Source organism: Lucilia sericata, unplaced genomic scaffold (assembly GCF_015586225.1).
Source record: "Lucilia sericata isolate MDLA Ls3-8-SP2 unplaced genomic scaffold, ASM1558622v1 Contig000879F_arrow, whole genome shotgun sequence".
Lineage (NCBI taxonomy): Eukaryota > Metazoa > Arthropoda > Insecta > Diptera > Calliphoridae > Lucilia > Lucilia sericata.
Window position 1 is genome coordinate 102,097 of NW_023994869.1, and position 25,811 is coordinate 127,907.

General features: G+C 29.6%; 1 protein-coding gene across 1 annotated transcript; it reads left to right on the forward strand.

Annotated features, from left to right (window-relative positions):
* The first annotated feature begins 2,906 nt into the window (after positions 1 to 2,906).
* On the forward strand, positions 2,907 to 16,581 carry LOC119608744 (protein extra-macrochaetae). Its single transcript, XM_037963298.1, has 2 exons — positions 2,907 to 4,035; positions 16,489 to 16,581. The coding sequence occupies exons 1-2, from the start codon at positions 3,382 to 3,384 to the stop codon at positions 16,537 to 16,539; spliced, it is 705 nt and encodes a 234-aa protein (XP_037819226.1). The 5' UTR covers positions 2,907 to 3,381; the 3' UTR covers positions 16,540 to 16,581.
* The last annotated feature ends 9,230 nt before the right edge of the window (positions 16,582 to 25,811 follow it).

A 25,811-nucleotide genomic window follows, 5' to 3' on the forward strand; every position in this document is an offset into this window, starting at 1 on the left:
AACTAGTCTAAAGTGTATGTTATTGTCTAGGTAATAATCTATACTACAGTCCAGTCTTGTCTAGTGTCTCCACTATACTACATTGCTGTCAATAGTTGCGACTACAGTATGTATTGGACTAAACTACAGACCAGTCTCTAGTCTTGTCTAGTATCTCCACTATACTTCATTGGTGTCAATGGTTGCGACTACAATGTAATCTTCAGTTTAGTCTATAGCCACTCTTTATGTTCGATTATAGTTCTGTTTATAATCTCGACTACATTGTAGTCTATAGACCGGTTTAGGGTTTACAATATAGTTCAGTATATAGTCCAGTCTATAGGCCCGAATATAGTCCAGTCTTTAGTTTCGATTTGAAACAAATTAATCTGTTTATTCGTTGTTTGAAATTTGGAAATTTTCTATTCTTTTAACAAAATTATTCGCTCAATTATTATACTGCTATTGTTAGGCTCTATTATTCATTTGCCAGGAGCTTATCACAACCGGGAACAAACACATATCCCAGTTAGAGTCATGGAAAAGCGGTACATTAAATCAAATAACAGTGAAACTCCGCCTGAGGTTCTACATTCAAAACCTAGTATGATAAGTACCTAGAATGATAAGTATACTATCGTCTACCTAATCACATCAATAGCTTTCAGACAGAAATCGGTGTAATAACTGAATTACTTAGTTAACATATTTATCGACAACCAGGAGGTATTTGAAGCGATATTGAAAACCGTAATTTCTTGTAAAAGAACCCTAATCTAATACTCTTCCCAGAGGTTAGTTTTGTATGATATAGTTTCCAAGCCATTCGGCAATATCCGGTAAAGGGCTCAACCAAATTAACATAACGTATGCGAAACGGTTCGACTCTGGATTAAAATTACGGTGGAGAGAATCCCCTTACAGATGCTAAAGCATTAATGAAAGATGGAACCACAAAGGAGAAGATCACGAAATTTCTGCTCAAAATTAGTAAGTCTGAGGTTAGTATGATGCTGCGTATTCTTAGAGGACATACACGGGCACAACTATACGAATTTGATGAACGAGTTCGGAAACTTTGGAACATAGAATGAGAAGTATAATACCGTCTACCTAATCACAATAGTAGCTTTCAGACAGAAGTCGGTGCAATAAATGGATTATTTAGTAACATACTTATCGACAGCGATATTTAAAATCGTAATTGTTTTTAAGAGAACCCTAATCTAATACTTTTCCCAGAGGTAAGTTTTATATCATATTGTTCCCAAGCCATTCGGCAATATCCGACAATGAAAGAGCGATTGTAAGTACATACTTGCTATAAACGAAAAGGGCTCAACCAAGTTAACATAACGTATGCGAAACCGTTCGACTCTCGATTAAAATTACGGTGGAGAGAATCCCCTTACAGATGCTAGAGCATTAATGAAAGATGGAACCACAAAGGAAAAGATCACGAAATTCCTGCTCAAAATTAGTAAGTCTGAGGTTAGTATGATGCTGCGTATTCTTAGAGGACACACACAGGCACAATTATATGAAATTGATGAGCTAGTTCGGAAACTTTGGAATACATGGTTTATAATTACCAAACTTTCGTTCACGAATAGGAAAATTGTATGCACTATGTGTGTACGTCCAAAAAACTGACTTTCATGAAGCATTTTTTCATGCGAAAGAGCACTTAACAGGCGCCTAGGTGTATTACTTCAGATTTTATGCATTAAGCAACCTCCTCTATACGTTTTTCTTGGCAGTTACTTCATATCCAACCTTGGTGAGATATCTGGATCTAAGCTTAATGATATCCTAAGATTTCTCACTGCTACAGGCTAGATCTTATACTATACAGTACTACATCTGACGAGTGTAGTGACCCTCGTTCAAAATGGAGTCTCTTCGACTCTACTTGAATGTTAGCGCGCCGTGAACTAACACGTTAACCAACCATGCAAGCTCCACTCAAACTTACTTAAGCTGGATTATAGTCCAGTCTATAAACTTATCACTCTTGTCTAGATTTATACGTAAAAAGAGACTAGTCAGTAGATCACTATTCCAAAAACTATCAATTAAAGGTTCGCGGGCCCTGAACTATCACGTTAACCAACCAACCATGCAACCTCCTCTCTAACTAAAGCTAGTTTCGATTATAGTCCAGCCTATAAACTTATCATTCTTGTCTAGATTTATATGCAAAAAGAGACTAGTCATTAAATGACTATTCCAAAACCTATTATTAAAAAGGTTTCATAAGTGTTTTAATACTATTTGAATAAACTATCAGAATTCCGAATTTAAAAATCTGCTCAAAAGTCTAAGCATACGTTATAGCCTAGAGAAACCTTTCAGTATAACGCGTTTCAAACCCCTGAAAATATCCTCATTTATAGTGATAATTTTATTCGAAATGAAATTTTGTAAATTACATTTCTTACAAAATACTAAAAACTATTACCGATATAAAACATTACATACAAAAATTCCCCCCATAATAAAAACAATTTTCTTAATCTCTCTACTCATATTTAAACTCTTTCTTTTCTTGCTTGGCTCTTTTTCTCTAAAACCTAAAAACTCTCCAAGAAAGCAAAATTCTCATTACAAGAGACCCTCATTTAATTACAATTGAAGGCAAAAGCAATAACAAACACAGCTCAAATACAAATTGTAAAAATATAATTTCCCACGAAACGAAAATGCATTGATTTTTTCCCATGATGTGACACACAAACACACGTGTTCGTTACTACATGGACTTATCAAAAGCGAAACCAATGAATTGCTCTCCCCCTGTGTACGCTCTTTAGGTAGAAGAAAACTTATCACTGAGAAACAAAACAAATGTTCAAATATGCTCTGTGATAGGCGGAGTTTATTGACGCAGGTATAAAAGCCTGTGCTCTGAGCAGTAAGAGCTCATAACGAGTTTGTTACTCAAAGCGTAAAGAAGCTAGTAAAAGCAGAAAAAATAGACGTCGTGTAAAAAATAAATTTGAAAATTTTTGAAAAAAAAAAACAAGATTTATTTTGAATACAAAAAGAAACAAAAACCCAAACGCTTAATAAACGGATTACGGTTTAAAACCTCTCAACGCAATTTTAAACACAGTGGATTACCAAACAGTGTTTTAAAAGAAAATTTATTTTTAAAAAAAAATATTTTCAAGATTTAACAACTTGATGAGAAAAAAATAAAAGTGCCAAGCAAAAAAAGATTATAAAAAAAATTATATTACTAAAGAAAAATTTATAAATTAAAAAATTAAATTTTTTTAAATTAAAAAAAAAAAAAAGAAAACCTCGCAATACTTTTGGTATTTTTTTTGAAAATAACGTTTGCAATAAACAGCCTTCAAAATTCTACTAAAAGAACGTAAAGCGATTATTTCTAAAATGAAATCTTTAACGGCCGTCTGTCAAACCGGTGCCTCCATGCCCGCCATCAATCCTAATGGACGCATTAGCCGCCATCCACCACATCGTGGTGATGGTGAAAATGCTGAAATGAAAATGTATTTGTCTAAACTTAAGGACTTAGTACCATTCATGCCGAAAAATCGTAAACTATCCAAATTGGAAATCATACAGCATGTTATAGATTATATATGCGATTTACAATCGGAATTGGAAACACATCCTGAAATGAGTAATTTTGATGCTGCCGCTGCTTTAAATTTCACCGCCAATTTGGAAAGAGTACACAATAATGGTCAGCAGCAGCAGCAGCATGATGAAGATGGTGACGATGAGGAAGATGATGATATGTATGAGGGTATACAAGAACGTTTAAATGGTTCCATGCAACAATCTAGTCCGGCACAACGTCAACCTTTGGTTGATCGTCAAACACCAAATACTATTTTACCCGCCACACAACAGCAACAACACCAGCAGCAGCAACAACAACAAATGATTGTATCAGCCGTTAATAATACCACAACCTCCAATTCCATTACCACCAGCTCCTCGCCCAACTCCTTAACGACTGTTAGTTCTGCAACAACAACAACAGCTGCAGCAGTCGCAACAGCAACAGCATCACATACGGTAGGTTTCCATTGCAAAAAGAATATGGTTTTGTAAAGAAATCACCTCCACCCTCCCCCTCCCTTACAACTCCTACTGAAGAAATATTTTCTAAGGAGAAAAGCGTTATATTTTGTGTAAAACAAAAGTTTTGCGTAACAAGTCCTAACCGGGCCAGCCAGTTGAAGGCCTCTTTAACAGACTAGTGTTTCTAGTAAGAAATATGACTGAAATTATTTAGCATCTCTAACTTACTACAACTACACGAATCGAATACTTAAAGAAATGCTGACTTTCTATGTATATGACGAAAAGGAAAAAAAAAAAAAAAACTAAGATTTTTTTTTTTTTTGTAAAAATACCACCAATTCGTTTTTTTAAGAATTTATTATTTTATATAAAATTATAATTTTATAAAATTTAACGAACAAAAAAGTTTATTTTTTTTTATATAAGAATCTGTAAAATGTATTTGTTGTTACTTTTTTAAATGAGGGTTGCAACACTTTAATTAAAATTTTGTTTTATTATTATTTTTTTATATATATTTGATCATTTTTAAAATGTGATATTTTTTTGTGTAATTAAGCTTTGTTTAAATATTTATAAATAAAATTTAAAAACAAAAAAACTCTAAAATTAAGCTAAACATAAAAAATTAATTAAATAAAAAAATTTGTTATATAAATTTGAAAAAAAACTCGAAAAATCTTTTCATTTCAAAATTTAAATTTTTAGGCAGAATAGTTTCCTAAAGTTTTCAAAATGAATCAAACTTTAAAAAAAAGTTTCAGAAAACGTTTAAAGGAAACAAAATTATATAAAAACTTGTTGAGGCAACTAAATGCATTGGTTTTATAGATAGATTTTAATAAGATTTTTTTGATTTCTTAAATTGTTAAGAGTTAGAAGGTGCGAACAATTTTCTCAGCAGATTTGAATTTTCTAAGTTCAAAACTATTTTATTTTGAAAGAAAATCTTCTTTCAAGAGAAATTTTTAATCTCACAAAGAAGTTAGGGTTCGTTTGAAAGGAGGATTTACCTATAACAGGTGGCGCTAAAGTAATCCTCCTATCAGAAAATTCTATAAATTTTGCGAGGCCCCTAATGTCAGTTCTGTTTACTACACAAATGTCAAAACAGAACTGACATTAGGGTCCTCGCAAAATTTATAGCATTTTCTGATAGGAGGATTACTTTTGCTAGTATCTCTGGCAGAAATCGAACCAATTCAGACCTCCGCTCTGACAGACTAAAACACTAAATAAGAGACTAACGGAGGCACATACACACACAAATTTTTGTTAATTTTCTTTTGAGAAATATCGAAATTTTACTAATTAATTTATATTGAGATAAAGTTTCCCTTTTTTTCTGAATTCCTGTTATACGAATTTTTGATTTATTTTTAACTAGTGGTGCCTAGACCTCTTGCAGGATTTTGATTGTTTATGGATTACATGGATTCTACGTGTAAAGATCTATATAGCCCTAAAAATTTTGAAACAGCCGGTTTAAAATTAAAAATTTAAAACTTTATTACTTTATTACACGATCCCTGAAACTTATATTTTCAATTTTGCCCTAGCAGGTGCCGTAGTTTCTAAGTTGATCGATTACGAACAAACATTACTCTTTTATTTATATATAGATTGAATATTCTTTAGGCTCGAGTTCGAAACCCACACTTGGGGATACATATATTTCTAAAGTTTTTGATTTCTAAAATCTTAAAGATTTAGAAGTTTATAACATTTGAAACATATCCTATCAGATGCCGTAGTTTCTGAGTTTATAGATTACGAACAAACATTATTACTCTTTTATTTATATATAAATTAAATATTCTTTAGACTCGAGTTCGAAACCCACACTTGGGAATACATTTTCTACAAAGTTTTTGATTTCTAAAATCTTTAAGATCTAGAAGTTTTAAACATTTTTCTGAGCAGATTTAAAAAAAAAAACTTTCAAAATCCGAAACAAATTTCATTTACGACTCCATTGGATCTGTTCTGCGCTGCTTTACCAGGGTCTCTAGAGGGAATCGAATTCTCCAGATTTAAATTTTGATTAATTTTTTTCACAAGCAAACTTTTCATGACTTTATTGCCCCTATTATGGTTTACAACTCAACTCTTCTTTAGTTGAAATTTTGGTCTTTGGTATTATCGATAACAACTTAAAATTTAAAGTTGAAATTTATTACAACTTTTTTGAAAAAAATTACAACTTATCAAAAGCAGTTGTAACAAATTACAACTCAATTGTTTAGAATAAATTTTTAAAATAAAACAAAGTAAAGTTTTTTTTTAAACATTTTTTTTAAATTTCATTAATTACTGATTTCAAGCGAATTTACAATAAAAAGATGTTCAATACATTTGTCATTTACGAAAAACAGAAATTCATAAACTTTTCACTTAATTTTATGACAAAAAAGCACTTTTTAGGTTGGCAACATCAACACAATTACAACTGAAATTGGTTGTAATTCATAATACCAAATATAAGTTGAGTTGTTCTAAAGTTGAGTTGTTTCAATTTCAACTCAACTGAGTTGAGTTGTAAACCATAATAGGGGCATATGTTTCTCGAGTTAGTGCAATAATTGAATAAATCACAATTAAATGAATTGGATTTGAATTTTTGAAATTTTATTTAATTTTAAAAAAATTCTTAAAAAGCGAAATCGGGTCAGGAATAGCACATTGAGAACTGGACTTGGAAAATGGAATTTGAATAGGACTAGGACCAGGAATGTACTTGAAATGGTACTTGAAATGATAAGCAATAGCATTTAAAATATCAGCTGAAAAATTTGACTAAGAAATGGAGCAAGAAAAGGACTATGAATAAGATAACTAATAGGACAAGGAATAGGGCTAGGAATAGAGCTAGGAATAGGACTAAGAATAGGACTAGGAATAGGACTAGGGCTAGGGCTAGAACTAGGAATAGGACTAGGAATAAGACTAGGAATAAGACTAGGAATAGGGCTAGGAATAGGACTAGATATAGGCCTAGGAATAGGGCTAGGAATAGGACTAGGAACAGTACTAGGAATAGGACGAGGAATATGACTAAAAACAGGACTACGAATAGGACAAGAAATAATTCTAGAAATAGGACTAGGAATAGAATTACGAATTGCACTAGGAATAGGACTATAAATATGACTAAAAATAAAGAAAGAAAGAAATAAGTCTAGGAATAGGACTACGAATTGGACTAAGAATAGGACAAGGAATAGGCCTAAGAATAGGAACTATGAATAGCACTAGGAATAAGACTAGGAATAGGACTAGGACTAAAACTAGGGCTGGAAATAGGACTTAAAATATGACTAAGAATGGGACTATAAATAGGACCAGAAGTATGACTAGAAATAAGCCTAGGAAAAGGACCAGGAATATAAATAGGACTAGGCGTAGGTATGAGTATGACTAGTAATAGAACTAGGAATATAACTAGAAATATGAATAAGAATATGACTGTAAATAGAACCGGGAAAGTATAATAGGACTAAGAATAGGACTAGGAATAAAACTTGGAATAGGACTATGAACAGTAACTGGTATATGACTAGGAATGAGACTAGTATTTGATTTAGAAATATCAATAGGACTAGAAATTTGACAAGATATAAAAAAAATAATGTGACAAGTTATGAGACTAGGAATTTTGATCAGAAATAGGAATGGAAAAATAATAAGAAGCTTCTCAGATGGTTGTTGATCTAAACAGGAAAATTAAGTAAATAAATTATCTCTACCCAATTTGGGATGCTAGTTCAGAATAGTTTTAGACTTTTTCCGCTTAAAGTGAATATCCTATTAATGATCCAACAAAGCAGCCGAAAAACAAGTATTTCGTGATGTAAAACTGGGAAAACAATTTAAATTAGATGCCATAATTACAGACTGAAAAAAAAAAATTATAAAATTATACAAATAAATTCAGTTTTGTTCTTAACATTATAACGAAAAGAACTGTAACATTTTTTACAGAATTTAACTTCATTTTGAAAATTTTTATAAAAATTATTTAAAATTTTCTTCTGAGAAATGTAAATATTTGTTATAGCAATCAAGTTATTTAGTTGTTGTTATCAATGATCTGCAAGAGCAACTAAAACTTTAAAGTTTTCATTATAAATGGGACTTTATGCGTTGAACTAAAAAAATATAAATTCTTATCAAAATATGATATTTCATAAGAAATCAAGTCAAATTTTTTAATTCATATTAAATGATAAAAAACAAATAAATTAAAATTTCTTGATTTTTTGGAAGAAAACAGCTAAAAGTTTAAAAAGTTTTAATAAATTTCATAATTGACATGATAAGTATTATGACAAACCTCTCCATATCAAAAACTGATTTTAGGTGCTAATTGCATTACTATATATCTAGGCAAGTCTAAAAATATTCTAATAAAAATTTTACAGAAAATCTTGTTTTTTTTCAAAATAAATTTAATTTAAATTGACTTTTAATAACTTCAAACTTTTTGTTGTTTTAATAGCATTTCCTATAAACGTACGGACAGACTATTTAAATAGCCTTTAGTTAGGTCTAAAGTAAATAGATCTATAAATGTTAACATTTCCCAAATTACAAATGTTTAATACCTCTTAGATAATATTTCTAAATATACTTAAAACTTATTTACAAAAAAAAAAAACATCTAATAGACCCTATAAAAATATTTAAATAAAATCCATAAATTATTTATTCCGCACCTGTTTGTGTTCAATAATATTTTAAAGAAATAAAAAAACTTGAGAAGACAGAAGAAAAAAAAAACTATATAAATCTCATTTTTGGTAGAAATCCCCCATCATAAATAATTAACACAATAGCAACAACAACACTACGAAAAAACCAGATTTCACCTAAAATATTTACAAAAAAATATATATAAATACAAAATTGTTAAACTTGATTTTTGTGTTAAAATATAAAAAAACAACATTTTAACAATATAAAAAAGCGGCAAATTTTTATAACAAGAAATAAATAAAATAAAATATTTAAAAAAAAAATTAATGATAACCTTTAAAAGGGAGGAGATGGAAAGACAAAATGAACAAAAAAACATGATGAATATATGAAATAAATATAAAAGAATAAAACAATCAACAAAAATTAAGTTTAAACAAAATAAAAATAATTATCTAGAGAGGCTTTACACAGTTTGGGAGGGAAATGGAATTTGAGAAAAAATTAAGTTGTAGAAGATAACAATAAATGGTTAAATTGAACAGGATTTAAGACTAGACTAAACATTTTCCGTGAGACTATTGATCAGACTGGATTATAGATTAGCCTGTATATTACTAGACTAGACTATAGACTAGACTACAGACTAGACTATAGACTATATAGACTAATCTATAGACTAGACTATAAACTAGTCTATAGACTATAAACAAGACTATAGTCTATAGTCTAGTCTATAGACTATATACTAGACTATAGTCTAGACTATAGACTAGACTATAGTCTAGACTATAGAATAGACTATAGACTAGACTATAGACTAGACTATAGACTAGACTATAGACTACACTATAGACTACACTATAGACTAGACTATAGACTAGACTATAGAATAGCCTATAGACTAGACTATAGACTAGACTATAGACTGGACTATAGACTAGACTATAGACTAGACTATAGACTAGACTATAGACCAGACTATAGACTAGACTACAGACTAGACTATAGACTAGAATATAGACTAGACTATAGACTAGACTATAGACTAGACTATAGACTAGACTATAGACTAGACTATAGACTAGACTAGACTAGACTATAGACTAGACTATAGACTATAGACTAGACTATAGACTAGACTATAGACTAGACTATAGACTAGACTATAGACTAGACTATAGACTAGACTAGACTAGACTAGACTATAGACTAGACTATAGACTAGACTATAGACTAGACTATAGACTAGACTATAGACTAGACTATAGACTAGACTATAGACTAGACTATAGACTAGACTATAGACTAGACTATAGACTAGACTATAGACTAGACTATAGACTAGACTATAGACTAGACTATAGACTAGACTATAGACTAGACTATAGATTAGACTATAGACTAGACTAGTCTAGACTATAGACTAGACTATAGACTAGACTATAGACTAGACTATAGACTAGACTATAGACTAGACTATAGACTAGACTATAGACTAGACTATAGACTAGACTATAGACTAGACTATAGACTAGACTATAGACTAGACTATAGACTAGACTATAGACTAGACTATAGACTAGACTATAGACTAGACTATAGACTAGACTATAGACTAGACTATAGACTAGACTATAGACTAGACTATAGACTAGACTATAGACTAGACTATAGACTAGACTATAGACTAGACTATAGACTAGACTATAGACTAGACTATAGACTAGACTATAGACTAGACTATAGACTAGACTATAGACTAGACTATAGACTAGACTATAGACTAGACTATAGACTAGACTATAGACTAGACTATAGACTAGACTATAGACTAGACTATAGACTAGACTATAGACTAGACTAGACTATAGACTAGACTATAGACTAGACTATAGACTAGACTATAGACTAGACTATAGACTAGACTAGACTATAGACTAGACTATAGACTAGACTATAGACTAGACTATAGACTAGACTATAGACTAGACTATAGACTAGACTATAGACTAGACTATAGACTAGACTATAGACTAGACTATAGACTAGACTATAGACTAGACTATAGACTAGACTATAGACTAGACTATAGACTAGACTATAGACTAGACTATAGACTAGACTATAGACTAGACTATAGACTAGACTATAGACTAGACTATAGACTAGACTATAGACTAGACTATAGACTAGACTATAGACTAGACTATAGACTAGACTATAGACTAGACTATAGACTAGACTATAGACTAGACTATAGACTAGACTATAGACTAGACTATAGACTAGACTATAGACTAGACTATAGACTAGACTATAGACTAGACTATAGACTAGACTATAGACTAGACTATAGACTAGACTATAGACTAGACTATAGACTAGACTATAGACTAGACTATAGACTAGACTATAGACTAGACTATAGACTAGACTATAGACTAGACTATAGACTAGACTATAGACTAGACTATAGACTAGACTATAGACTAGACTATAGACTAGACTATAGACTAGACTATAGACTAGACTATAGACTAGACTATAGACTAGACTATAGACTAGACTATAGACTAGACTATAGACTAGACTATAGACTAGACTATAGACTAGACTATAGACTAGACTATAGACTAGACTATAGACTAGACTATAGACTAGACTATAGACTAGACTATAGACTAGACTATAGACTAGACTATACTAGACTATAGACTATAGACTAGACTATAGACTAGACTATAGACTAGACTATAGACTAGACTATAGACTAGACTTAGGAGTTTCCACTTGTTTTTGCAACAAACTGTGAACACCCCTACATTTTTATTTATTTTATTAAGATTTACTTTAAGTGAGTGAGTGAGTGACTGACCAACAAATGAATAGTTCACTTTAATTTTTTATTATTTTATTTTTTTTATACTAAAAGCGTGTGAATGTCGACAATGAAGATGATGATTATTTTTCATAAAAAAACACTTTATTGTGGATGATGATGATGATGATGATGGTCAATTGTTGTGGTGTTGTATTTTTGCTGGTTGTTAAATTTTTTTCAGTTTCTTTCTAAATAATGATGATGATAAAAATGTTGTTTTAAACAAAAATTTTAGTCTCGTTTTTTTCGAAAAAAAAAAATTAATTTTTATTGTTGTTGGTTTTGTTTTCTGTGTTTAAGTTGCGTGATGCTTTTTTTTAGTACAATAAACTACTATAACACAACGAAAAAAAAAATTATATATAATACTGAATGTATGTATTTTTAAAAAAAAAGCGAAAATGAAATAAATTTAAGTATTTGCAGGTGTTCAACATAGAAAGAAGTATATAAAAAATATATATAAAAAACAACAAATACGAAAAAAAAGCTAAATTATAATTTATTATGAAATTTAAATTTAACAAAATTAAAAAAACAAGATATAACATGAAAAATAAATATGGTTTTGCAGCTTTACATAGTATTTATTAAAATTTTGTTATAAAAAACAATTTTATGGAATGACAAAGAAATTTTTTTCAAAATCCCCAAAATCCCAATATATTTAAATAAGCTTAAATTGTTTAGATATTAACTACAAATTAACAAATTTAAACATTTTAAACAAATAAGAAATTTTTTCTTAAATTCCCAAACAATTTTGTAAAATCCCCAAAATACCATTTTATTAAAACTAGTCAAAATAGGCTTTACTTTAAGTAAAATTACATTAGAAACATAAACAATTAAAATTTTCATAAATTTTTTATAAAAATTTTCGCACATTGGGGCAGTATTGAGTTTACCAATCCTCTTAATGAACTAACATAGACTTCAATTTAGGGCTCACCATTAAAATGAAAAACAGGCTTTGGATAAAAACCTGTTGTAAGACCTACTAAGAGGGCAAAAGTATTTTGTAAAAAAAGACAATTTGACAAAAACCTTTTATCACCTTTTACACTGTCCCAAAAAAAAAAAAAAAAAACAAATAAATATTCTTACTAAAATGACCTCATTTCATGCATTGTTAAATTTGTATTTACCCGTAGCGGACATGTAAATTTAACAAAAAAAAAAAATTAAAATAATTTAAAATAAAATACAAATCAAAAATAAATTATACATGTGTAGACTTGTAAATGTACATACATGTGTTAAATTTATTTTATACTACTGTATAAATGTATTGTAATTTAAATTAAATATTTTTTTTTTTTTTAAATTTCAATGTATTGTTGTGTTGTGATCATCTGTGAACAACACCAACAATACCTTACGGTGCGTTTACATACGTTGTTTGTCTGTTAGACTGACAACTCATAAAAAAAATCAACCATAAATTTCAATTTTATGACAAAAAGTAAATGAAAAAACCAAATTCAGCATCATTGTCTCTCTCTCTGACTGTGTCAATGTGCAAAATTATTCTGATATTTTTGCCATTTTTTATCAAACAGCCTTTTTAGTAAGGCAAACTAGGGCGGCGATCTCATTTGTATATAAATTTTATAAAAGTTATATAAACTTTTGTACATTATGTTAATTTCTTAAAGAACTTTAACCTGATATTGTCATCCGTCATTCTGTCTATTAAAATGCCTTTATATTAAGAAATTATGGCAAAAATGTTAAAATATGATGTTAATTCTTAAGCCTTTTTCTTAGTTTAAACCAGGCACACTTTTTTTGTGAAATTCCTAAAAACTTTTGGAAAATCCCCAAAATCCCAATTTACAGTAAAAGCAGCAAATTATTATAAAAATTAAGAAGAATACTATTAAATGTAATAATAATTCACTATATTCCTCATATTTTAACAAAAAAACATAAATTTTTAAATTCCTAAAAACTTTTGAAAAATTCCCAAAATAACAATTTACAGTAAAAGCACTAAAATGCCTTTAGATTAAGAAATTAAGGCAAAAATGGTAAAATATGATATTAATAGGAAAGCTTTTTCTTAGTTTAAACCAGGCACTCCTTTTTTGTGAAATTCCTAAAAACTTTTAGAAAATCTCCAAAGTCCCAATTTACAGCAAAAGCAACAAATTATTATAAAAATTAAGAAGAATACTATTAAATGTAATAATAATTCACTATATTCCTCATATTTTAACAAAAAAAACATAAATTTTTAAATTCCTAAAAACTTTTGGAAAATCCCCAAAATAACAATTTACAGTAAAAGCATTAAAATGCCTTTAGATTAAGAAATTATGGCAAAAATGTTAAATATGATGTTAATTGGAAAGTTTTATCTTAGTTTAAATCAGGCACACTTTTTTTGTGAAATTCCTAAAAACTTTTGGAAAATCCCCAAAATCCCAATTTACAGTAAAAGCAGCAAATTATTATAAAAATTAAGAAGAATACTATTAAATGTAATAATAATTCACTATATTCCTCATATTTCAACAAAAAAACATAAATTTTTAGATTCCTAAGAAAATTTAAGAGAATCCCCAAAATCCCTTGTCATTTAGATAGATTAGATTATGTTACAATGCATATATATTGATAGTTTAATAATATTCTTACTGAAAACAAGAAAATTAGAAAATAAATCGCTTTTTTTCCAGATACTTTTCAAATTCCTAAAAAAATTCGAAAATTCCCAAAAATGTCCATTCCTCCAAAAACTTTATAATTCATTACTTTAAAAGCAATTGAATTGAACTATTGCAAAATTAAATAAAATTCTTATTCATATTTAATATTTAACAAGTTTATTAAACATTTTAAGCAAAACACAACATTTATGACAATTCCCAGAAAAATCTATGAAAATCCCCAAAAATTCTCTTTAAAATTGTTCAAATTGGTATAATTACACAAAATTCTGTTAAAAAAAGTTGAAAACTTTAAAAATCATTATATAACACAGATTTCCCACCATTCCCAACAATTGAATGGAAATCCCCAAAATGTTTTTTAATTGAAAATCGCTTAAATTAGTATAATTAGAACAGATTTCTTTTAACATATTATAAAAAATAAATATTGTCATCAGATTACACATTTCTTGTCATTCCCAAAAATTTTATTAAAATCCCCAAAATTTCCTTCTTCTCTAAAATTGTTCAAAGTGGGTATAATTAATTAAAATTCTTTTTAAATAAGGTAAAAACTCATTGTTTAAGTTGCAATTAACTTCCAAAAGTTTTTTGAAAATCCCCAAAATATCTTTTCATCGAAAATTGCTAAACTTAGTATAATTGAACAGATTTCTTTTAAATTATCATAAAAAATAAGAATCGTCATCATATTACACATTTTCCCGAAATTCCCAAATTTTTTATGAAAATCCCCAAAATTCCTTTTTGCTCTAAAATTGTCAAAATTGCTATAATTAATTAAAATTCTGTTAAAATAAGGTAAAAACTTTAAATATCATTGTTTAAGTTGCATTACCTTAATTCCCAAAATTTGTGTAAAAATCCCCAAAATGTCTTTTCATCGACAATAGCTAAAATTTAGCTCTAAAACTGTTAAAATTTGCTATAATAAATTAAAATTCTGTTAAAATAAGGTAAAAACTTTAAAAATCATTGTTTAAGTTGCATTTGCCTTAATTCCCCAAAATTGTTTAAAAATCCCCAAAATATCTTTTCATCGACAATAGCTAAAATTTAGCTGTTAAAATTTGCTATAATTAATTAAAATTCGGTTAAAACAAGGTAAAAACTTTAAAAATCATTGTTTAAGTTGCATTACCCTTAATTCCTAAAATTTTTGTAAAAATCCCCAAAATATCTTTTCATCGACAATATAAAACTGTTAAAATTTGCTATAATTAATTAAAGTTCGGTTAAAATAATGCAAAATTTTAAAAAATCATTGCTTTGGACACATTTCCCTTAATTCCCAAAAATTTTTAGAAAATCCCCAAAATAGCTATTTGTTAAAAAAAAAGCTAAAATTTCTGTTGGAATAAGGTAAAATTAGAACATAGCATTCAAAAACTTTGTATATCATATTAAAAATCATTGTTTAAAGTTGAAGTTTCCCTTAATTCCCAAAAATTTTTAGAAAATCCCCAAAATAGCTATTTGTTAAAAAAAGCTAAAATTTCAGTTTGAATAAGGTATAATAAAATAAACTAGAACATAATATACAAAAAAATTTTATAACACAAATTTTTCCCAATTCCCAAAAATTTTATAAAAATCCCCAAAATTTTTTTCACTTTAAAAAAAATCTAAAAAAATACATCTCATCATGTTATCAGTTTACAGTTTCTTTAATTGTCATACTATTTTCATTTATTTTTAAATTGATTTTTTTTGCAAAATGTTCAAACGCCATTTATTTTTATACGTGCATTTTTTTTCTATTTGTTTAAGCGCCATTTTTCTTTGTAGTAGCAGAACTTTGCACTTTTGTTTGTTGCTAATGTTTTTGTTTGTTTTGTTTTTTTATTTTAAATATGTAGTATTTAAAAATAATTTGTTTAGTGAACTGCATAACAACAACAATTAAATTAATTTTTTTTTTATATTTGAAAAAAAAAAAAAACAAAAACAATACATTAGAAATAAACAATACTAATATATTAAACGTCAAACTGTAAGATTCTCTCAATGTAAGGGTTAATATTATGAAATTGTAAAAATGAACACGTGCAATATTATAGGAAATTGTTATTTAATGATAATTTTAAAACAACAATAATAATAATAACAATTTTATAAAAATTTTAAGAAGATTTTTGTTTCAAAACTTTAATAATAATTTGTATTTTTCTTGTGGTTTCTTTGCAGTTAATTAATGAAAAAGACTTGGACAGCAGCAGCAGCAGGCAGTCATGTTAGATTTTAACAAAAAATTTAAATATTTTTTTTTAATAATTTTAATTAAAAACCATAAATTCCTCATTTAATTAAACAAAAAACAAAAAAATCCTTTATACAAAAGGGGAAAAAAAAGGCTGCAAGTTGGTATCTAAAAACACAACTCGAATCTTTAAAAAACTCCCTACAAAGCAGTCTTTTTTTATGTAATAAAAAAAAAACAATTTATTTAGTTTTTAAACTATTTTTTAATAAAAATTTAATTATATTTATAGTTTTAGTTTAGTATAAAAAAAAAAAAAACATTGCAGACATTTAACACAAAAAAAAAACAAAAACTAATTTTATGCTTAATTATTAAAAATAATTGGAAATTTCATGAATAATAAAAAATAATAATTTAGTTTAAAAGAAAAAAAATCATTTTGCAAGTAATATATTTAAAAAAAAACTTAACAAAGCTTTAATCATTTAAAAAAAAAAAATTTTAAATTTCAAATTTTTTGTTTTTTTTTAAGTTTTTATATAATTTTAAGTTTTTTTTTATTAAGCAAAGCAATAATAACTTGATATAAATATAAATCCTATTAATTTTAACAATTTTTTTTTTAACTAAAAATGCAATTTTATTTTAACTTTTTGTTTTAAGGCAGAAATTCCTATTATTATTTTAAAAATCGCTTTAATATGTTTTCCCTTTTTTGTAACTAAAACTTTTTTTATTTTTTTTTTAACTAATAATATATATATTTTTTTATTTTTTATATGTTCTGTGATCTGTAGCATACATTAACTTTATAATAATTATTATGGATTATTTTTAAAAATTTTTCTTTTATGTACAAAGTGTATAATAGTGTTTTTATCTTCTCTTTTTTTGGTAAAATTTAAATTTCTTTTAAAAACTATTTGTAACTCCTTTATACTAAAATTAATTATTGGAAAAGAAATTACATATAAAAAAAAACGAAAAAAAAAAATATTATTTAATAAATAAAAATAAAATAAATATCTAAAATATAACTGAAAATATTTAAACATTTGATTTTTCTTTAAAACACTTGGGGGGAACTTAGTTTCATAATGGTTATACACATTTCACCTTAGTTACCATACCCAGTAGTTCCAGGCGACAATCTCCCGCCTATTACTTAAAATGGCACTTAGTTTATCCACTACACATTCGAACAGCTAGTTGATTTGTTATTTTAACCTGGACATGTCCTAGGAGGATTCAGTTGACTCTTTGTAGACAAGAATGTTGAAGTGCTTTACGTGAACACCTGCCCAGAGGGCCTTATTTCACGGTGGTCTTTTTCATACACTGGGTAGCCTTGAGAACGGTCTACCAACGCCCCTTCAATCTTTAATGAAGAAATTAGGTGGCAATTTTTGTAGATGGCTAAGCCAGTCCATGAACAAGCACTCTGCTGATGTACTCGAGCTATCTAATCTCTTGCCATAGTAGCGCCGTTGGGAGAGGACAGGTGTTATCTAACCCCGACAAAGGAAAACAGGGCTTTTAAAATAAGCTAGGATTACATAGTACCTTATGTTTAATAGAAGCGTCCCACTTTTTTCCAAATTTTTTTATATTAAAGAAATAGTGTAAATTAGACGACTAGATCTAAAGTTATAATCTTTTAAACTGTTAAAAATCATTTCGGGCCATGTTTTATTAATCAAATTTAAACATAAACATTAAGTTTTTTAAATTAAAATATATTTGCTTTATTTATAATGAAAAAACGGTTAACCGTTTTTTTCTGAATTTGAAAAATATCAATCGGTTTTTTTAAAGGTCAACTATTCAAACTATTCGAAAACCGGATTTTGGATAACCGGTTTTTGGAAAATGTCGAATAATCGATCACCCTAATAAATACCATAAATATACTGAAACTCCTGAGTTTTTAAGCTTTAGGTTAAGATATTATGAAAAGAAAGGGTTTATTTCAAAGTTTCCACAATGGACTTTCAGATGGTATACAACATTTTTAATAAAAGAAAGTTATCTTGGAGCTGTTATAATGTCTCCAAAAGGGGCAAAATTGACGTGTTTTCAAACTTCAGGACAATATATCTCAAATCCCCGATGTGATATAGAGAAATTTAAGGTCAGATTTAGCGCAGCTCAATAGTATTACTTGGTCTTAGGGTTTCGAATTTTGTCCGATCCGATCTCACGGATCTTACCGATCTCAAAACTAGATGTGTATTTTTCTAATCTTTAGATATATGCACATACTTAGATATCCAAAACTATTTTGTTTGATACAAATAGTTGTAAGACAATAGTCAACTTCAGTTTCAATTTTTTCAAATCGTGCAATTTTGAAATTAACCAAATTCACACGCAGCACAAGCATTTAATTACATAGTCAGTTAATACATACTAATGAATAATTTTACAGTTATAAATCTCTGTTCTGCCTTTATCTTAAAACCCTAAAAACGTTTTTACCATAATTGGCAGACCACCTTCTTTGATTTTTGTTGCTTTTTTAGTTTTGTTTTTCTGTTCTATGGTTTAACATTTAAACAATTTCATAGAATTTTCGTAAGAGAATATTAATTAGTGGTAATTAATATTCAACCTAGATAAAAAGAGAATACAAGAGAAAAACAACAACAACAAAAATTCATGTGAAAAGAAAAACACAGCAACCAAAATGATGACCAACCCACATACGGAAAGTAATTTACACCTGACCTTACAATGCAATAGAAACGAGTGCACAAAACAAAACAACACAACATGAGTAATAGTCACACCAGTCAACTAACTTAACTACCTACATATTTGTACTACATACAACAACATTCTATTGGGCACTTAGTCAACAACAACTACAATAGTAATAACAAACTTAACGGTCTCATAGTAAATTTCATTACCTTTTATCGAAACGTGTCTCTAATAAAGAAAAAAACGAGAGAAATGAAACAAATAATAATAAAAATGATGACGACGCAGAAGAAAGTTTTAGAACAACGATCGATCGCAAACACACAAGTGTTCACTCACATCACAGCCGTTCACAGAGTTAAGAAACTCACAGATAAATGTGGACATTTTTAGGTTGTTTGTTAAATAAACTAAACAGAAATCCATACATTCATACTGAGAAATATAAATTCTCACGAAGATCTTGCCACATTGTACCAGGTAGAATGAATGTTAGTAGTAGTGGTTGTTGTTTTTGTTGTTGCTAGTAACACTAACTAGACACATACATGTGGTATGTTTGTATCTTAAGACGTAACCAGTACTATGAATTACCTGTTGTTATAGTTATTGCTGTTTGTTGTTATTATAACAATGATAACATTTTAAGTATACAAACGATTGTTGTTTTTTTTTTTATTCTGTTGCTGCTACTTAATTTTATTTGTGTTGCACGTGTGCGAAAAAAATACTTTAAACTAGTGAGGAAAATATAAGAAACCCAGAAAGAAACAAGTTGAAATACTCTCGATACTTTTTCTTCAGCAAACCATTACGACTAAAAACAAATAAACAAATAACAACAACAAAATAACAGCGAACATCTTCAGTGTTAGAATGGAAAAGTCCCAGAAGTTGACGAGTTCAAAGATTAAAGGAAATATAAACAAAATAATTAAGTAAAAAGATTTTAATGGCAAAAATAACAAAAGATTTCATTTGGTTACATTGTTTGTGTAGGGTGTTTAAACAGGAGGTGGAATTTCCAAATTTTGAAATAACATGTTGTTAAAGGATTTACGCGAAGTTATATGTATTTTAAACTGAACAAAATATTTCATATTTATCCAACCTAATATATGGTCCATTTTTATGCCATCCTTATGTCTATAGTCTATTCCATAGTCTAGTCTATAGTCTAGTCTATAGTCTAGTCTATAGTCTAGTCTATAGTCTAGTCTATAGTCTAGTCTATAGTCTAGTCTATAGTCTAGTCTATAGTCTAGTCTATAGTCTAGTCTATAGTCTAGTCTATAGTCTAGTCTATAGTCTAGTCTATAGTCTAGTCTATAGTCTAGTCTATAGTCTAGTCTATAGTCTAGTCTATAGTCTAGTCTATAGTCTAGTCTATAGTCTAGTCTATAGTCTAGTCTATAGTCTAGTCTATAGTCTAGTCTATAGTCTAGTCTATAGTCTAGTCTATAGTCTAGTCTATAGTCTAGTCTATAGTCTAGTCTATAGTCTAGTCTATAGTCTAGTCTATAGTCTAGTCTATAGTCTAGTCTATAGTCTAGTCTATAGTCTAGTCTATAGTCTAGTCTATAGTCTAGTCTATAGTCTAGTCTATAGTCTAGTCTATAGTCTAGTCTATAGTCTAGTCTATAGTCTAGTCTATAGTCTAGTCTATAGTCTAGTCTATAGTCTAGTCTATAGTCTAGTCTATAGTCTAGTCATATGTCTAGTCTATAGTCTAGTCTATAGTCTAGTCTATAGTCTAGTCTATAGTCCTAGTCGATAGTCTAGTCTATAGTCTAGTCCTATAGTCTAGTCTATAGTCCTAGTCTATAGTCTAGTATATAGGTCTAGTCTATAGTCTAGTCTATAGTCTAGCTATAGTCTAGTCTATAGTCTAGTCTATAGTCTAGTTATAGTCTAGTCTATAGTCTAGTCTATAGTCTAGTCTATAGTCTAGTCTATAGTCTAGTCTATCGTCTAGTCTATAGTCTAGTCTATAGTCTAGTCTATAGTCTAGTCTATAGGCTAGTCTATAGTCCTAGTCTATAGTTCTAGTCATAGTCTATGTCTATAGTCTAGTCTATAGTCTAGTCTATAGTCTAGTCTATAGGTCCTAGTCTATAGTCTAGTTCTATAGTCTAGTCTATAGTCTAGTCTATAGTCCTAAGTCTATAGTCTAGTCTATAGTCTAGTCTATAGTCATAGTCTATATCTAGTCTATAGTCTAAGTCTATAGTCTAGTCTATAGTCTAGTCTATAGTCTAGTCTATAGTCTAGTCTATAGTCTAGTCTATAGTCTAGTCTATAGTCTAGTCTATAGTCTAGTCTATAGTCTAGTCTATAGTCTAGTCTATAGTCTAGTCTATAGTCTAGTCTATAGTCTAGTCTATAGTCTAGTCTATAGTCTAGTCTATAGTCTAGTCTATAGTCTAGTCTATAGTCTAGTCTATAGTCTAGTCTATAGTCTAGTCTATAGTCTAGTCTATAGTCTAGTCTATAGTCTAGTCTATAGTCTAGTAGTCTATAGTCTAGTCTATAGTCTAGTCTATAGTCTAGTCTATAGTCTAGTCTATAGTCTAGTCTATAGTCTAGTAGTCTATAGTCTAGTCTATAGTCTAGTAGTCTATAGTCTAGTCTATAGTCTAGTCTATAGTCTAGTCTATAGTCTAGTAGTCTATAGTCTAGTCTATAGTCTAGTCTATAGTCTAGTCTATAGTCTAGTAGTCTATAGTCTAGTCTATAGTCTAGTCTATAGTCTAGTCTATAGTCTAGTCTATAGTCTAGTCTATAGGTCTAGTCTATAGTCTAGTCTATAGTCTAGTCTTTATAGTCGAGTCTATAGTCTAGTCTATAGTCTAGTCTATAGCTCTAGTCTATTAGTCTAGTCTATAGTCTAGTCTCTAGTCTAGTCTATAGTCTAGTCTATAGTCTAGTCTATAGTCTATCTATAGTCTAGTCTATAGTCTAGTCTATAGTCTAGTCTATAGTCTAGTCTATAGTCTAGTCTAGTCTATAGTCTAGTCTATAGTCTAGTCTATAGTCTAGTCTATAGTCTAGTCTATAGTCTAGTCATTGGATGAGTGTGCATGAGCATATCTCAAACCCAAAAAACTGCTAACAAAAGCAAACCTATTCCAAATTACACCTCCTACAGAGAAACTCTATGGCAGAAAAGATACCCACACATCTACAATAGTAATATGAAAATAAACAAATTTTCCAACACACTACTGGAAAACAAATTAAAGCCAAGAGTAACATTACTTTAGCCATGTGTGAGTCGTCGTCGTTGGTCGGTTGTAAGCATGTGTGATTTCTATGAATAACTCTATTAAATATTTATTTGTTGCTATTTTTATATACTTTTCTTAGTATATGTAGTTGTTGGGTATTTGCAAAAATCACTTAATACCAAAAAAAATAAACAACAAATACTTCTATTGTAACTAATTGTTTTTGGACACCTGTATACCGAGACATAATGTGCAAAATAACCAAATGTATTTACCTACACACACACACAAAACATTCAACGACTAATAGATCTCTTTAGAGATCTATCTATCTAGCTGCTAAAGATCATAGAATAGTGAAAAAAGCTAAAAAAACAAGTGTTTAAAGTCAGTCTGACATTAAAGCGTACACATTCAGAAATAACTTACACATACACACACTGATTAAAAGCACACACTTTAACATAATTTTATACATATTCATTCAGCTTAGTTTTGATTCTCGTTTATTTTATTTCAGCGATCGGCATTTAAACAGATCTAAATCAGCTGATCAACTGTGGTTTTTTTTGTAAATGACACATTTGTCATTGGGCATGATCGATCTAGACACTGATTTCAATAGCATTTACGATAATTGACAATGAGCGAGTGTGTAGAACATAGTTATTAAGTAAATAACTATTTTAATAGTTCATTGGCTCTTCTTGATTGATGTAAGTTGTTATGATCAAAAATTTAAGTTTTTTGTTTTTACGTGGAATTTAACCCGGATTTAAGGAACGTGTTGAAATAGAAGTTTTTTTTGAGTGTTAAAAGTAATTTATTTAAAGAAATTCAGTTATTGCCAAATGTACAATTATAAAACGAATGTGGCAAATTTAAAGTGAATTTTGGATAGATATATGTAGGTCTTTATGGATCGAACTATCCTGATGTAATTTTGGTAGAAAGATTTTGGTTCTTAAGAAACTTTGTTAAGTTATATCCATTTTTAATACCAAACACACCTCTTGATTCCCTCGTTCGGACACTATCGTGTTTAGATGAATGAACATGATTAAATCTCCTTGAATCTAATATTACCTTTTATCGAAACGTGTCTTTCGATGTGTTACAAACAATACAGAGTATATGTCAAAAATTCAACTCTCTAGCTCTTCTCTTTTCAATAAATTAAAACAGACGGACGATGTTCTTAGAATCTCTTAAGGACCCAGAATACACGTTAGCGGCTCAGATGTGTTTGGCAGTGAAATCTGATAACTTCGCCCGAACTGAAACCATTAAAGATTTAATCCAATTGCCGATGAATTGTATGACCGTAACATAACATACATATTTATAACCTTTTAAATTGTACTGTGGATAGTCACTTGAATGGAGGCTTAGAGAAACCTTAACAATAGAGAACATTTGTGGAAAAGGACCCAGAATTCAAATACTTTTGAGGGTCTAGTGTCAATATTTCGTCGAATTACTAACAAAAAGAGAATATACCATAAAAACACATTAAAATTCATTTAACCTCATCGAAATATGGGCGTTTTTAAGACCTTATAAATGTCAAAGGCTATCTAGAATATGATAGATGGTTGTAGTAAGTTATCTGGGTCTGGGGTCTTCTATGGCTGAAACCAGTTTTCTTTATCATCTAATAGCTAAGTCTTCTATGAATGATCAGGATTTAAGGTCGTTTTCTGTAAAAGTCGGGCTCTTATATCATCCATTCTGTAAACCACATTTCTTGCAATAGTCGGAGATTCTTTAGACCTACAGTCAATATCAAAACGACAAACTGTTGACTGTGTGGGATCAGAGAGTGAATTCAACTGTAAAAACATTGCGAGTTGGAACGGGTTGTATTTATCGATTTTTTATCTCGATCGTTTCATGCTCGTAAATGTTATTCTGTCACTGTGATGAAGAATACTAAGATTATGTTATTAAATCAGAACCAGTGCTTGCTTTAGTATTTGAGTCTTTGATGTACATACATAGTTTAAAATCGAGACGTCCGAAGACCAGGGTTTGCAGTCTACTATTTCATGCTGGAATTCAGATTCAGAAATGTGCAATAAATATAATCCTTAAATTGTGCTTGCCCGCAGGACTTTGTCCTAGCTGGTCAATTGGTTGAGATTCCTTTGGGATCCACGTAGTGGTTTAAACGCATATTCTCCGGCGCAGTTGCCATTTCAACAGATGTCACTGGGTGATGTGACAGAGCAACTTATGCTGGATTTCTGAACCTGTTGAGTATTTCTTACTCTTCGCGTAGTAGGGCTCCAGTATAAGTTGGGGAATTTTCAGGTCGATATATAATAGTTTCCTGTCATTCCGTAGATCGTTCTTTATGGTCTGAAAATGGGGCTGATGTATGTTGGTGAACGATCGGGAAAGACTCAACTGCCCGACTGGAGACTAGTACTGATTTAGACTTTTACTTAAGGGAAGTTCTTGGTTCTGTTGTCATCTCAACAGGATGCATATTGTTTCATGCTATACGACTTATGGTTGAGTTCCACCACTCAACTTGTCGGGGCAAATATTGGATTCGAATTGACTTTCCTACATTCTTTGTCACATTATCTGACATACAGAGGTATTTTGATTTATTGGCTAGATATTTCGGGCTACCAAATATGTCTCTAGGTCCTGTTGCCGAATCAACCGGGCCATTTCAGTAGTGTGGTTGCGTGAACTTTAAGAGGTTAAGGTTTGAACTGAAATGGGTCATTAGTTGATGCATCTGAAATAATACAATCTTTCATGACATCTAAAGGGTGGTCACCTTCCGGATTTCCGGAAGATTGATTTCACCTGATGTCGGGATTGCCTCCGCTTCTATTGACCAGTGATTGCTTTGACGGGGTATGCACTGGGATTGATCCAATGATGCCTGCCATTCCGCAATGGGGCAACTATGGCATGACATGAGATAGCTGGAGTTCTTCAGCAAAGTGCAAAGGGCACAGCCATGTACAAAATTGCCACCTGATTTCTTCATAGAAGGATTTAGGGGTGCGTGATAGACCGATCTCAAGTCTATCCAGTGGATGAAAAAGACCACCGTGAAATAAGGCCGTCATGTCAGGTGTTCACGTTAAGCATTTAGGCATTCTTGTGCTAGTCTCATGATCTGAGTGATCATGCATGAGAGCGATTGACTCTATGAATTCATGATATGATTAATTTAATATAGTTGCCAGGTACATATATGTATGTTTCTAAACTGGTGTGAAATTGCGACCTTCAAAGTCATTCAAATTCTATAGAGATATCGATCGGGACGTAGTACGATCGGCAGTAGATTATATTACAGTTTTTTTTAATATTTCTAACATTTCGTTACACTGTTCTCCCACTTCAGTTTG

Bases quoted from the DNA above. Each gene is read 5' to 3' on its own strand.
- LOC119608744 (XM_037963298.1), top strand. From the start codon at position 3,382: ATGAAATCTTTAACGGCCGTCTGTCAAACCGGTGCCTCCATGCCCGCC. The intron at 4,036-16,488 runs GTAGGTTTCCAT...GTTTCTTTGCAG, and splicing joins CAGCAACAGCATCACATACG to TTAATTAATGAAAAAGACTT.